The 14,253-nt window shown below is 40.3% G+C and overlaps 1 protein-coding gene across 1 annotated transcript; it reads left to right on the top strand.

Moving 5' to 3' along the window:
- Nucleotides 1-644: 644 nt before the first annotated feature.
- LOC103152730 (endothelin-3) lies at nucleotides 645-8,618 on the top strand. Its single transcript, XM_007573317.2, has 4 exons — nucleotides 645-938; nucleotides 1,858-2,083; nucleotides 6,707-6,871; nucleotides 7,552-8,618. Exons 1-4 carry the CDS (start codon nucleotides 869-871, stop codon nucleotides 7,637-7,639), a joined length of 549 nt encoding a protein of 182 aa, XP_007573379.1. The 5' UTR covers nucleotides 645-868; the 3' UTR covers nucleotides 7,640-8,618.
- Nucleotides 8,619-14,253: the final 5,635 nt, after the last annotated feature.

Here is a 14,253-nt window from a genome sequence, read left to right as displayed (position 1 = left end):
TTATTCATGTTCATGACAGGTGTTATGTCATGTTTATGAAAGTGTCATGACAGTCTTATTCACCCCCCTTCAAAAAAAGGGGTAACCAAATAATGTATTAATATTGATCAAAACTAGTTCCATTGGCAGATTATTTTACTTGTATCAAGACATTTTTCCCATGTTATAAATTAAATAATCTGCCAATGGAACTAGCACTTTTCATCAATATTAAGGATTTATTGACTTAAAACCAGCATCTTGTTGAAAAATTGCTTATAAATTTGCTTTGTCTTATTTCAAGTGTAATAAGATATTTACAAACTAGATCAAAAATACTGGTAAGACTTAGTGTTTTTACAGGGTGTAGCAGTAAAACTCAGATATAAGCAGCTGCAACACAACAGTACTAGCAAACCTTCTGTGAAATCCTTTCATCTAGCCCGGAGCACACTTTTAAAATTAATCTTAACATTTAAACACTGAAGTATTAGTAAAATGTTCCATATGAAAAACAAACGACTTTCACAACTTGAAAGTCGTTTGTTTGAGGAGAGTCTTTTTAAATGGGAGTTGTTGCCAACGCTTGATAATGTGATTTTATGTACTTTTTTTTTAAAGTTGTTTGCTTGCTTGCTTGTCTTCCCTGAGACTGTCTTATTTTGAAAATCCCGGCAGGAAGCATGAGTGATCCTGCGGTAGCTTGTCACAACAGGTCATAAAGCGGAGCCTTGGAGGCTGGAGGCGAACAGAGCGGCAGCAGCGGAGCTCCAGGCCGGTCACAGGTTGATATCTGGGGACAATCAGCAGGGGCCTTCAGTTAGTGTGTCTGGACGTCCACGACCTTTGACCTCTACAAATTCCTTCAGTTTCTATTGATTCGTGTGTGATGGCTGACGGTCTGTCGGTTGACGTGGGAATTTTGTTAATTATAGTGGTGACGGCATCTTTAACCAGTGGTAAGATAAGATTATTATTATTATTATTATTATTATTATTATTATTATTATTATTATTATTATTATTATTATTATTAACTCACAGAGTGGTAATGAAAGAACTTAAAGTCAGAAAAAAAAAATGCTGGTTCAGTCAGAACTTATCAGTAGATGATTTTGTGATTGGCTGTTTTTTGTTTGTTTGTTTGTTTGTTTGTTTTTTTCATCTGTTATTATAACCGGACTGATGGGACATCTCTAGACCCTGAACCTCTCTAAAACATTAAACATTGTGTTCTTGAAGGTCCACAGATGTGGATTTCAGTTTGAAGATCATATGTAGATTTTCTGTGGTGATAGAAAAGTGTCATGGTCTCTGTTGGGTTGTTTGAGTTAGTTTTGTTTATTCTGTTTCTTAGTCTCTTTCTTTGATCAGATCAGTCTTGTTTCTGTTTTATCATGTTTATTAGATCTAGTTATTCTTTAGTGTTAGATTTATTCCCTAGACTCCCGTGTCTCTCTCTCTCTCTGCCTTCTGCTCTCTCCCGTCACACCTGCATCCTGTTACCCAGGTGTGAGGGGAACCAGCATTCAGTATTCCAGTACATAAGCACCTCTTCTCCTCTTACTTGGTTCTTCCCACTTCTTCCCCATTATATCCTGTTATTTTCCCCCGTTTCTTCCCTGTATTCCCTGCTGGATTTTTCCTTGGATTTACCGCTTTTGTTCTGCTCTGGCTCCCTGTGCTCCTCCATGATTTTTCTAAGTTTGTCCATCATTTTATCTTTAAACATTCTCCTTTTATTCGACGTCTCTGCCTTTATGCATTTGGGTCCGCCTCAAAAGCAGCACATCATGACAAAAATACCTGCGTTGCTGCGGTCTGAGCCCTAGAGTGTCTGTTGAGTCCACACAGAATACGTTTCGTGTCATCCTGCAGGTTCGTTATCTGTGAGCCAGAGGCAGGATGTGTCAGCAGAGGTCAGCCTGGGCGACCCCCCGCACCGGGTCATCTTGCCCTCTGGTTCTGAAGGTCAGGACCGCCCTGCCCGTGACCCGCTGACTGCCAGGAGGGGGCGCGCCAAGAGGTGCACGTGTTACACCTACAAAGACAAAGAGTGTGTGTATTACTGCCACCTGGACATCATTTGGATCAACACGCCAGAGTAAGAGTCTGTTTTAAGAAGCGTCCCATCTGACCAGCAGCTCACCGCAAAAACACAAAATCCTACCAAGTCATTTTGGTCCAGTTTCTAGTGCAAATATCGTAGTACATCTAAAATAAGACAAAAATAACTTATAAGTAAATGACTCCTTAATATTGATGAAGAAGTGCTAGTTCCATCTTATCACGTGGGAAAAATATCTTATAAGTGAAATAATCTGCCGATAATCTGGATTTTCAGTTATGTTTTCGTGGACCAAAGAGTTAGGACTGTATGAAACATGTTTTCACTGGGGCTCTTTAAAGGTGTACTTATGTGCGATTTTAAATTTACATTTGTGACTGTACACAAAATAGACCAGGGTGTGTTTGCTAATTTATTGCAAGAGAATGGAAAAGAAAAACGCATGTCCCCTATAGGGGGCCCTGTAATATTTGGAGGAAAAATGGGAAAGCAAAGGGTGTTTGAGCGTGTGCAGCTGAATCTCATCCAGTGAATCTCCGCAGAAAATCTTTGAGATCTGGTAGGAGAGGTCGTTGTTCCCATGGATCCGTCAGCTTTACCTGAGAATTCCTGACTTTTCTGACTCATGTTTCATGATTCTTCTATGCTTTTCTGGGTAAATGTTTTATAGACGTTCTGTATTTCGATCTTCAGCCCACTAAATGGTAATCAGATTGTACTAGTATATCGCTTTATCAAGTCTGAACATCCTCAAAGCGCCTTACACTACATCCAGTTATTCACCCTTTCACAAAAAAAGAAACAAAAAAAATGCCCACGTGCTGTGTGATTAATTATACGGCAGTTAAACAGACATCTTTAATGCATAAATCTAAACCAATGCAGACTTTATGTTTGAAGCCTCTGTGGTTTTCATCTGTGAATCCATACCAAAAGCACAACAGCAGCAGCAACAAGAGTTGACTGAGAACTTTAAAGCCTGATCTGTGTCATCTTGAAGGCCTTATAAGACTCTGACCTCTCTCTCAACTTCCTGACCTTTTTCTCTAAGTACCTTCAGGTTCTCGGATGGATCGGACCCTTTTTCCGTTTTCACTACTTGTTTTTTTGTTGTTGTTTTTTTTGTTTTGTGCTGCCAGCGTTAAATAGAAACCAGAGGTCTGACGGTAGAGCCAGTCTTTCAGAGTTCTGGATCGCTGGAGCAGGTCTTTCTCACTTCAGACGTCTGGGTGGGATGGTGGGTGGAGGGTAGAGGAGAGAAGGGGTGGTGACATGGACTCATCCGTCTCCTGTCAGTTTGGACTGAAGTGAGACCACCAGGCCAGCCCAGTTTAGTTTTCAGATCCAGTAGCATCTTCAGGCTTCACATCCATACGGGGAGCTTTGTTTCACAGCAACACAGATGATGATGATGATGATGATGATGATGATGATGATTATGATGGTGATGCATCTTCAGAATTTTTCTTTCTTTAGACCCCAGGATCTGACCAAACTGTCTCTTTGGTGCATGTTGAACAGTTGGACACATCGATTGTAGTTTTCCTCTCGATTACTGATCTTTAAAATACCAATACCGATTTTTAAAAATTTTTTTTTTTGTCTGAATTGTTGCTAAATATAGCTAAAATATTGTGAGTTGGCAACATTGGGGTGACCATTGTTAACTGCAAACATGCAGACATGACCTGGTGGGGCTGGTCACTCAGTCAAACCTCTTTCACAGCAGAGCAGAACAGGACAGTTGTTGATATTTAAACCTTTGCTGAGGTAGATGAGATCGGCTTCACATGTAAGTACCGGCCGATCACAGATCTCCCAAAATGAAGGAAATTGGTGCGAATAAGTCGGCGGAACCCTTAATTATTGTGCATCAGGCCACATCAGCTTTATGTACATGAAGGAAAACTTCCTACTCTATTTTCTTCTGGAGAAGATGTGAATCAGACGAGAGGCCGTCTGTCTCCTGTAGTTCGTGTGGCTCTGCTCTTCCTCACATCTGTCACTGGCATTTCTCTGCTCTTCCTGATGATGGAACAGCTGTAGTTAAAGATGCACAGCACACATGGGAGGGTGTGAGAAGGTGAACATATCTGGGAAGACTAAAATAAATTACCTGCGCTTTTACGTCCCTTAGGGAAGAGCTCCTAAAGTACATGCAGCTGTGAGCGGTTAGCTAACCTTCTGACTTCACTCCTCTTCATTGTTCGTTGGTGTCTCTCATTTTTTTATTACATGGTGAAAAAGTTTACTCCTCTGAAATTTCAGAACAAATTGATACTGCAACTCTTCTTTCTCTGTGGCTGTCGGTTTTAGTCTTTTATTGGAACTGCTTTCATACGAACAACTATTGAAAGAGCTTTAAAGAGAGAGTGTTGACCCCCTTCCCAACAGGTCAGACTGAAGGGTCAGGTGCCAAGAAGTTCTTACAGATATTGCATACCAACAGCGGGTGACCACAGCGTTTATCGTCACTATTACTGTTGTTGATGGAGACAGATGAAAGGGATTCTTTCGGTCCTCCTTAATAAATCATAGAAATCCCAGAATTATTTGCTGGGATGCACTGCAGTCATGTAAATGATCCAGGTTATTTTTTGGCCTAAAACTCTGAGGTAGGGAATAAAAGCCTTGCAACAGTCGTTGGCAGCACAAAGGTAATGTACACCAGATACTCAGAGAGGACATGTTTACCAGGGAAAGGCACTGCTTTAATGCACTCTGCTAATGAGCAGAGGAGTACCCAGAAAGTGTACTGAAGTAAAAGTAGAACTACTTCAACATATTTTTATTCAAGTAAAAGTAAAACGTAGCGGTCCAAGAAATTACTCAAGTAAGAGTAAGAATGTATTTGGTAAAAAAGTCTATGCAAGTACTGAATCAGATGGACCAAAATATAAAGTTTAGTGGAAATTTTTGTATTTTAAGGACCGAAATGGCAATAATTCAAATAAGTAACAAAAAAATAACAAAATCAGGAAAAAGGAAAATTTCTCAAATCAGTTTCTTTCAATAAAAAAACTGCAGGTGTATGTCTGTGTCTGGTGAATTTTTGGTTAAAACATGTTTGCTCATTACTCAAGTAAAACTAAAAAGTGCTGCGTAGTAAAAATATTCCTAAAAATGCATTTTAAAAAAAATGTTACTCAACTCAATGTGACTAGTTACTATCCAACTCATCATAGCGTTGACAGCCCCGCCCACCAGGTCATGTCTGCATGTTTGCAGTTATCAATAGTCACCCCACTGTTGCCAACTCAGCAACTTTCTTGTGATATTTAACAGCATTTCAGACAAAAACATTGGTATTGGCCAAAATTGGAATCAGCAATCAGCCAGAAAACTGCAGTCGATGCACCTCTAAAGATTTTGTAGTCCCGATTTGTCTCTAACAGAGAATCTGTGGGGAGGAGGCAAAGCTGAAAGATGCTCAGCTATTATGAGAACTTTTTGTTTGCTGTACTGGCACTAATTATCGAGAATGGTATAAATAAAAAAGCTAAAAATAAATCAAACGTCATTATTTTTTTTAAATAGATTCTCTTTTTATATTGTTCATTATCTTTTCATAGATGCCTCTATAATCTCCTTTCAACATGGGAATCTGCCAGGCTTATGAATAATTCTGGGCCTGACAGAGCAGTGTTTATGATGCGTCCTTGTTAGGAATGTCATGTTGAGGTTGGGTTTTATGGTGCACTGTAGGGTGATTATAGGATGTTCTGTCAGGCTGCCATCAGAACCAGCAGCATCTGTCCAACATTTCAGCAAAATTATTTAGAGCCAAAAAAGGGAAAGAACCTGTTTGAATTTTTCCAACCTGAGCGTCAGCGTAGAACCATCTCATTATTGTGTCACTATAAACATATGATTCAGTTAATCATCCTCCCTGAAGTGAACATGAGTGTTTAACCACATGTTATCTGTTCTCGTTCCCCTGGAAACAGATGCTCTTATGGCACATCTCCATTTATCAAAGCAGTTTTGACCAATAAACATTGTTTTTGAGCTGCCTCATAATTCAGGTCAGCAGATCTCTGATCGGCTGCCAGCAGAAACAATTAGCGGTGCACCGATTGCACTTTTCTGCCCGTTTACAGAATACTGATCTTTAAAAAGCCTGACCTGCTGATTCCGATTTTGGTGAATTTGTTAGTTCATTGTTAGACCTTTGCTGAGGTAGATAAGATCGGAGGATGAGATTGGCTTCACGTGTAAGTATCGGCCGATCACCGATCTCCCAAAATTAAGGAAATCAGCACCGATAAATCAGTGTGCCCTGGAAAGAATGTACGTTTTTAAAAACTATCCCAAAAATATTAGCAAATAGTGGAAACCAATGCTGTGTAATGCACTCACAGCCTCACAGTCTCTGATGGGCATTCCCAAAATGAACAGAGAGAAGACGAGAGTCGGGGAGCTTATGTTGCTCCACCAGTGATCCAGGTTTTCATTTACAGTAAATCTCTGTCTGACTGTGTTTTTAGTCCTAAGTTAGGGAGGTCAGGGTCAACACTGTGGGGTTTCTGGTCTTTATGAGCTCATACCGCCCCACACAAAATGCCAACCTGGGCGGTTGCCCATGTCGCCCATATCAGAAACGACCCCTGCACAAAGACACTTGTTGACATAGAAATGTTCCACTGATTCCATTGGCAGGCACACGGTCCCGTATGGCATGGCCAGCTCCCCAGGCTCTTTGCGTAAGAAGCGCTCCGTCCGGACGGCTCAGAGCAGCAGGAGCAGCAGGAGCAGCGCAGCCTCCAGACGGTGTGCATGCATGCTGCATACGGACTCTGAGTGCAGCCGCTTCTGCACAAACAGGTAACTGGATTTCCCCACTGGGGACAATAAAGGACATTTCTCTAACAATGCTGCCTTCAGGAAAATTAAAGGTGTGTGTTGGCTGACTAGGACTAGCACTGGTTTTAGCTGTGAAGTTGTCAGCATAACTCACTAAATCTTAAATATTATTGCCTGATGTATAAAATAAAAAGACATGCAGTTCTTTGCTACTAATTGTCAACGCTAGGACAACTAGACAATAAGGTCAGGGAATAGTTTTAATTAAATAAAAAATACCTGGAGAGAGGGAAGTAGGTCAGTTATTCTAGCTTGACTTTGACAGCTGTAACCTGAAGATGTGCTGCAGAATTCTGTGTTTCGGTTCAGTTAATAAGCAGCAGCTGCGACAGTTGAGCAGGTGATTAAATTAGCTAATCAACCACTGCTGTGTTAGCTTGATTAACGGCAGCAGTAGCTAATCTACTAAATGTTCTGTTCTTTGTGCGAGTAATGTTTGAGTGTTTTTTTTGGTCCTGATGCATGGCGCTGTTGTCAGATGCTATGGCAACAAGTCTGTGCGAAGTGTAGCCCAGTGACGTAGAGACAGCACTGGTAGCCGACACAGAGAGCTAGTGTAGGCTAGTGCAATGAAGAGGATGGGTGCATACTGTGAAATAAAAGACAAGATGTGCCTCTAAGTGTATTTTGTTTGACTTCAGGCAGAAGAGGAGACCCCCTGCTGCACCTAACGCAAAAAAGAGGACGCCCCCATTCCATAGAGGAGACAGGGAGTGGACTCTGAAATGAACAGACCTATCTTTAGTCTCTAAGGATGGGAGAAAATCTGTTGGTGCCGTGTAGATGAAAAGGTGAGGACATGGCCACAGAGGAAAAACCTGAAAGTGAGAGTCTCCAGCCGGGGTTTCTGTCCCTTCTGCCTCTCTCTCTCTCTCTCTCTCTCTGGCTGCACTGTCACAGCAGTGGAGTTTGATTTATCCACCTGTAACTGTGTTTCACACAGCTCATCATTCCAGGATGTCGCATGTAATCTCTTTATCTTATGGATGTGTGTGAAAGCATGTGTGATGTTTATGAAGGGTGAAGAACAGGAGGAACGTCAGCAGTTCATTTTCACTTATAACCTGAGTATTTTTTTCAATAAAATGTGTTGTCAGGAGGCTTTAAGGTATTTAGACCTGAACACACATTAAGTACGTATAAAATCACATGTGGTGATTCCTGTTGACATCGTCTGTCTCAGAGAACCCGGTTTTGTAAAGAACAGGTTGTCATGGTGACATATCCATATTAATATGATCCAACTCATAGTCGGTGGTAACTATTTCTCTCAAACGGGAGTGTCTTTATTACTTTTCGTTAAGGGCCACGACTGAAAAAATGATGTGTTGACAATACACTCCACACCAAAGCAATGCAAGGAGAGCTTGAAAACACACCTGATTGCCTTTCACTCGACAGTGTGCAAGTGTTTCTGCTTCCTGGTGACCTTATGACCTTTTAGATCATTCTTGTAAATAAGAACTCCTTCTCAGTAGCTCACGTAGATTAACAAAGGTTGAATGAAACCGTCAGCAGAGAACAACTGGAGGAAACATGGAAGACCAAATTTGTCAAATGTGTCACCACATATCTTGTCAGCACCACCAGAGCATGAAATCAGTTCCGTTTGGTGTTCGGTGGTTTTGTGTATATTCTATTTATTTTGTACTTTTACAGATGGGCTTTGTATTGTCTTTTATTTTGCATTAGAAACTGGACAAATGAATTTAACAAGCTTTTGTTTTTACTTAATTTCCTAATAAGAGATGCCTTTCTTTTGTAAATTTTTTTTTAGACAAGTGGCCTGTTGGGCAGTGCTCAGCTCAAACTGGATGAGATATTTCAACATGGTTTTATTTTTAAGATGAAATGATCAAGTTGCCTTCCTTGTTAGCAAGGGTAATTTACCTTTCTGCTTCTGTGATGATTTTTTTAGACTTCAAACGAAATAAAAGAAGAAAAAAACAAGTCTTTGTCCATTTTTTTATTATTAAAATACTACATTCCGAGTCAGGATTTTTTTTTTGTTTGGTGTAGGGTGAAAGTAAATGATTCATTATTCATATGCAACTTATGACAAAAAAATGTTTTCTTCTTCTTTTAATGGAGCACATCCAGCTCCTTTAAAACAAATCAAATTGACAAAATATATGTAAAAAGAAAAACATATGCAATTATGTGTAATTGCATATGTATTGTACCTGCTTCATTTTAGTGGTTTACACGTTAGTGGCTCATCTCACTATTTGCTACAGATAGAGCAAAAAACCAAGGAGACTTTTCACTACAGTTAGCAGCAAATGTGAGCATTTCGTTTGGAAAAGATGCAGCGGTGCAGTTAGTGAGAAGGTTCTGGGCTCCTTCTGCATGGAGTCCACATATTCTCTGTCCTGAGCCGACCCATTTGTCATTTGGGAGTCCGACATGCTGCCACCACCACACTCCACAGAGGGGGTGGTGTGTTTGTGGTGATGTGCAGTGTTTGCCAGACATGGCATCTTATCTGACAAATAGAAAGCTCCATTTCGTTTTCTTCGGACCAAAGACCTTTCTTCCGCTTGACCATGAAGTCTACCACTGGCCTTTTGTCATAGTTGGAAAACATTTTGTTGTTGGACGTGGAGCATCAACCAATCAGACAGGCTCTGCTAAGTGACATAGTGACCTGCGGGTGGTGTCCGGCCAGAAGATGCAGGCGGGCACCAATGTGGGCTCGGGAAATAGAGTCAAAAAGTGAAACTCATTAAACTCACAAAATGTCTGAATTATCTGCTGAATTCAAACACGACTCAGAAGCGCCCTACAACGACATCCTCTTGCTTTCAGTAAATAAAACCAAGACACTCTTTCAATGTTTCATCCGCCATTGTTCAAAGTGACCGGGAAGAGAAAAGAAAAAAAAAAAAAAAGGCAAAAGTCAAGAGTCTCCTCCAATATCAGCTGCTGAAGCTTCTAACTCCTTCAGCGTAGTCATGGTGACCTGGTGTCTTTCTAGCAGGACAGCCGACCTAGGCAGATTTACTCATCACCCACATTCCTCTCCATTTCTTGATGATGGATCTGACTAAAAACTAAGGGATGTTCAGTGCCCTAGATACTATTTTTGCATTCATCTCCTGACTTATACTTTTCAGTAACATTTTCTCTTATTGGCTTGCAGTGTTCTTTAGTGTTCATGCTGTAAAGGTAGCCAGAAATCCCGATGAACCAATGAACGGACTTTCCAGACACGGCTGTCTTCATGGAGGCACTGCGCTGGTCTCTGTTCCACTCACTCTGAGACTACTAGATGAAAGGGGCTGAATATGTATACAATCATTTATTTCATGTTACATATTTTTATGTAAGTTATTTTGTAGAAATCGATTTTCACTTAAACGTTAAGCTTTTTTGACAGTTTTATTGTAAAAAAAAAAAAAATAATTCTTTTGGTTATGTTTGATTTATAAAAGTAATAAAAAGGTAAAACATCAAAGGAGGTGAATATTTTTAATAGGAACTGCAGGCATCCATCAATCTGTCTTTTCATTCACGTCTCATCCAGATGGAGCAGAGATTCCCAAACTCCTGAGCAATCTCTTTCTTTTCTTCCAAGCGAACACTGAGGAATGTCCATAATGATGGGAAACAAAATCTCCCCTGAAGCTCTCTTCAAAAAAAGAAAAAGTAATAATATACGGCTTTAATAAGCTGAAGGGGGGGAAAAAAGAAAAATCACTGTCATAAAATAGACAGATAAAAGATGGTCTACAAAATAAACTAAAAGTAGCCTTAAAAATAGAAATGGTACGCTATAAAAAAATATATTTTTTAAAAAAGAGATCAAACGGTTAAAAGAAAATTAGAAATTGTACAAAAAGCAATGAAAGAAAAATTATGTTCTGTCAATATTTTTTGTCTCGCGTTAGTGTACTTCTAGTGACAATATGGAGTTTAGCGTCTTATTAATTTCTAAAAGGCGCCGCAGATTCAGGAGTTAATATCAGAACAAAGCTGGTGTAGAAACAAGATGTCTGTCTGTGTGTCTGCTCCTCGCACATTTTTGGTTAAAATGTGTTTGTCCGTTTTTCACTGAGGTTAAATTGTATAGAGNAATAAGTCGGCGGAACCCTTAATTATTGTGCATCAGGCCACATCAGCTTTATGTACATGAAGGAAAACTTCCTACTCTATTTTCTTCTGGAGAAGATGTGAATCAGACGAGAGGCCGTCTGTCTCCTGTAGTTCGTGTGGCTCTGCTCTTCCTCACATCTGTCACTGGCATTTCTCTGCTCTTCCTGATGATGGAACAGCTGTAGTTAAAGATGCACAGCACACATGGGAGGGTGTGAGAAGGTGAACATATCTGGGAAGACTAAAATAAATTACCTGCGCTTTTACGTCCCTTAGGGAAGAGCTCCTAAAGTACATGCAGCTGTGAGCGGTTAGCTAACCTTCTGACTTCACTCCTCTTCATTGTTCGTTGGTGTCTCTCATTTTTTTATTACATGGTGAAAAAGTTTACTCCTCTGAAATTTCAGAACAAATTGATACTGCAACTCTTCTTTCTCTGTGGCTGTCGGTTTTAGTCTTTTATTGGAACTGCTTTCATACGAACAACTATTGAAAGAGCTTTAAAGAGAGAGTGTTGACCCCCTTCCCAACAGGTCAGACTGAAGGGTCAGGTGCCAAGAAGTTCTTACAGATATTGCATACCAACAGCGGGTGACCACAGCGTTTATCGTCACTATTACTGTTGTTGATGGAGACAGATGAAAGGGATTCTTTCGGTCCTCCTTAATAAATCATAGAAATCCCAGAATTATTTGCTGGGATGCACTGCAGTCATGTAAATGATCCAGGTTATTTTTTGGCCTAAAACTCTGAGGTAGGGAATAAAAGCCTTGCAACAGTCGTTGGCAGCACAAAGGTAATGTACACCAGAGACACAGAGAGGACATGTTCACCAGGGAAAGGCACTGCTTTAATGCACTCTGCTAATGAGCAGAGGAGTACCCAGAAAGTGTACTGAAGTAAAAGTAGAACTACTTCAACATATTTTTATTCAAGTAAAAGTAAAACGTAGCGGTCCAAGAAATTACTCAAGTAAGAGTAAGAATGTATTTGGTAAAAAAGTCTATGCAAGTACTGAATCAGATGGACCAAAATATAAAGTTTAGTGGAAATTTTTGTATTTTAAGGACCGAAATGGCAATAATTCAAATAAGTAACAAAAAAATAACAAAATCAGGAAAAAGGAAAATTTCTCAAATCAGTTTCTTTCAATAAAAAAACTGCAGGTGTATGTCTGTGTCTGGTGAATTTTTGGTTAAAACATGTTTGCTCATTACTCAAGTAAAACTAAAAAGTGCTGCGTAGTAAAAAATATTCCTAAAAATAAATTTTAAAAAAAAGTTACTCAACTCAATGTAACTAGTTACTATCCAACTCATCATAGCGTTGACAGCCCCGCCCACCAGGTCATGTCTGCATGTTTGCAGTTATCAATAGTCACCCCACTGTTGCCAACTCAGCAACTTTCTTGTGATATTTAACAGCATTTCAGACAAAAACATTGGTATTGGCCAAAATTGGAATCAGCAATCAGCCAGAAAACTGCAGTCGATGCACCTCTAAAGATTTTGTAGTCCCGATTTGTCTCTAACAGAGAATCTGTGGGGAGGAGGCAAAGCTGAAAGATGCTCAGCTATTATGAGAACTTTTTGTTTGCTGTACTGGCACTAATTATCGAGAATGGTATAAATAAAAAAGCTAAAAATAAATCAAACGTCATTATTTTTTTTAAATAGATTCTCTTTTTATATTGTTCATTATCTTTTCATAGATGCCTCTATAATCTCCTTTCAACATGGGAATCTGCCAGGCTTATGAATAATTCTGGGCCTGACAGAGCAGTGTTTATGATGCGTCCTTGTTAGGAATGTCATGTTGAGGTTGGGTTTTATGGTGCACTGTAGGGTGATTATAGGATGTTCTGTCAGGCTGCCATCAGAACCAGCAGCATCTGTCCAACATTTCAGCAAAATTATTTAGAGCCAAAAAAGGGAAAGAACCTGTTTGAATTTTTCCAACCTGAGCGTCAGCGTAGAACCATCTCATTATTGTGTCACTATAAACATATGATTCAGTTAATCATCCTCCCTGAAGTGAACATGAGTGTTTAACCACATGTTATCTGTTCTCGTTCCCCTGGAAACAGATGCTCTTATGGCACATCTCCATTTATCAAAGCAGTTTTGACCAATAAACATTGTTTTTGAGCTGCCTCATAATTCAGGTCAGCAGATCTCTGATCGGCTGCCAGCAGAAACAATTAGCGGTGCACCGATTGCACTTTTCTGCCCGTTTACAGAATACTGATCTTTAAAAAGCCTGACCTGCTGATTCCGATTTTGGTGAATTTGTTAGTTCATTGTTAGACCTTTGCTGAGGTAGATAAGATCGGAGGATGAGATTGGCTTCACGTGTAAGTATCGGCCGATCACCGATCTCCCAAAATTAAGGAAATCAGCACCGATAAATCAGTGTGCCCTGGAAAGAATGTACGTTTTTAAAAACTATCCCAAAAATATTAGCAAATAGTGGAAACCAATGCTGTGTAATGCACTCACAGCCTCACAGTCTCTGATGGGCATTCCCAAAATGAACAGAGAGAAGACGAGAGTCGGGGAGCTTATGTTGCTCCACCAGTGATCCAGGTTTTCATTTACAGTAAATCTCTGTCTGACTGTGTTTTTAGTCCTAAGTTAGGGAGGTCAGGGTCAACACTGTGGGGTTTCTGGTCTTTATGAGCTCATACCGCCCCACACAAAATGCCAACCTGGGCGGTTGCCCATGTCGCCCATATCAGAAACGACCCCTGCACAAAGACACTTGTTGACATAGAAATGTTCCACTGATTCCATTGGCAGGCACACGGTCCCGTATGGCATGGCCAGCTCCCCAGGCTCTTTGCGTAAGAAGCGCTCCGTCCGGACGGCTCAGAGCAGCAGGAGCAGCAGGAGCAGCGCAGCCTCCAGACGGTGTGCATGCATGCTGCATACGGACTCTGAGTGCAGCCGCTTCTGCACAAACAGGTAACTGGATTTCCCCACTGGGGACAATAAAGGACATTTCTCTAACAATGCTGCCTTCAGGAAAATTAAAGGTGTGTGTTGGCTGACTAGGACTAGCACTGGTTTTAGCTGTGAAGTTGTCAGCATAACTCACTAAATCTTAAATATTATTGCCTGATGTATAAAATAAAAAGACATGCAGTTCTTTGCTACTAATTGTCAACGCTAGGACAACTAGACAATAAGGTCAGGGAATAGTTTTAATTAAATAAAAAATACCTGGAGAGAGGGAAGTAGGTCAGTTAT

Source organism: Poecilia formosa, unplaced genomic scaffold, assembly GCF_000485575.1.
Source record: "Poecilia formosa unplaced genomic scaffold, Poecilia_formosa-5.1.2 Scaffold325, whole genome shotgun sequence".
NCBI classification, from domain to species: domain Eukaryota; kingdom Metazoa; phylum Chordata; class Actinopteri; order Cyprinodontiformes; family Poeciliidae; genus Poecilia; species Poecilia formosa.
This window is presented reverse-complemented; position numbering and strand designations above follow the sequence as displayed.

What these genes read in the sequence shown, in the direction of transcription:
- LOC103152730 (XM_007573317.2), top strand. Translation starts at nt 869, where the DNA reads ATGGCTGACGGTCTGTCGGTTGACGTGGGAATTTTGTTAATTATAGTG. An exon ending in GACGGCATCTTTAACCAGTG is followed by an intron (nt 939 to 1,857) that starts GTAAGATAAGAT and finishes GTCATCCTGCAG; the next exon opens with GTTCGTTATCTGTGAGCCAG. An exon ending in ATTTGGATCAACACGCCAGA is followed by an intron (nt 2,084 to 6,706) that starts GTAAGAGTCTGT and finishes TTCCATTGGCAG; the next exon opens with GCACACGGTCCCGTATGGCA.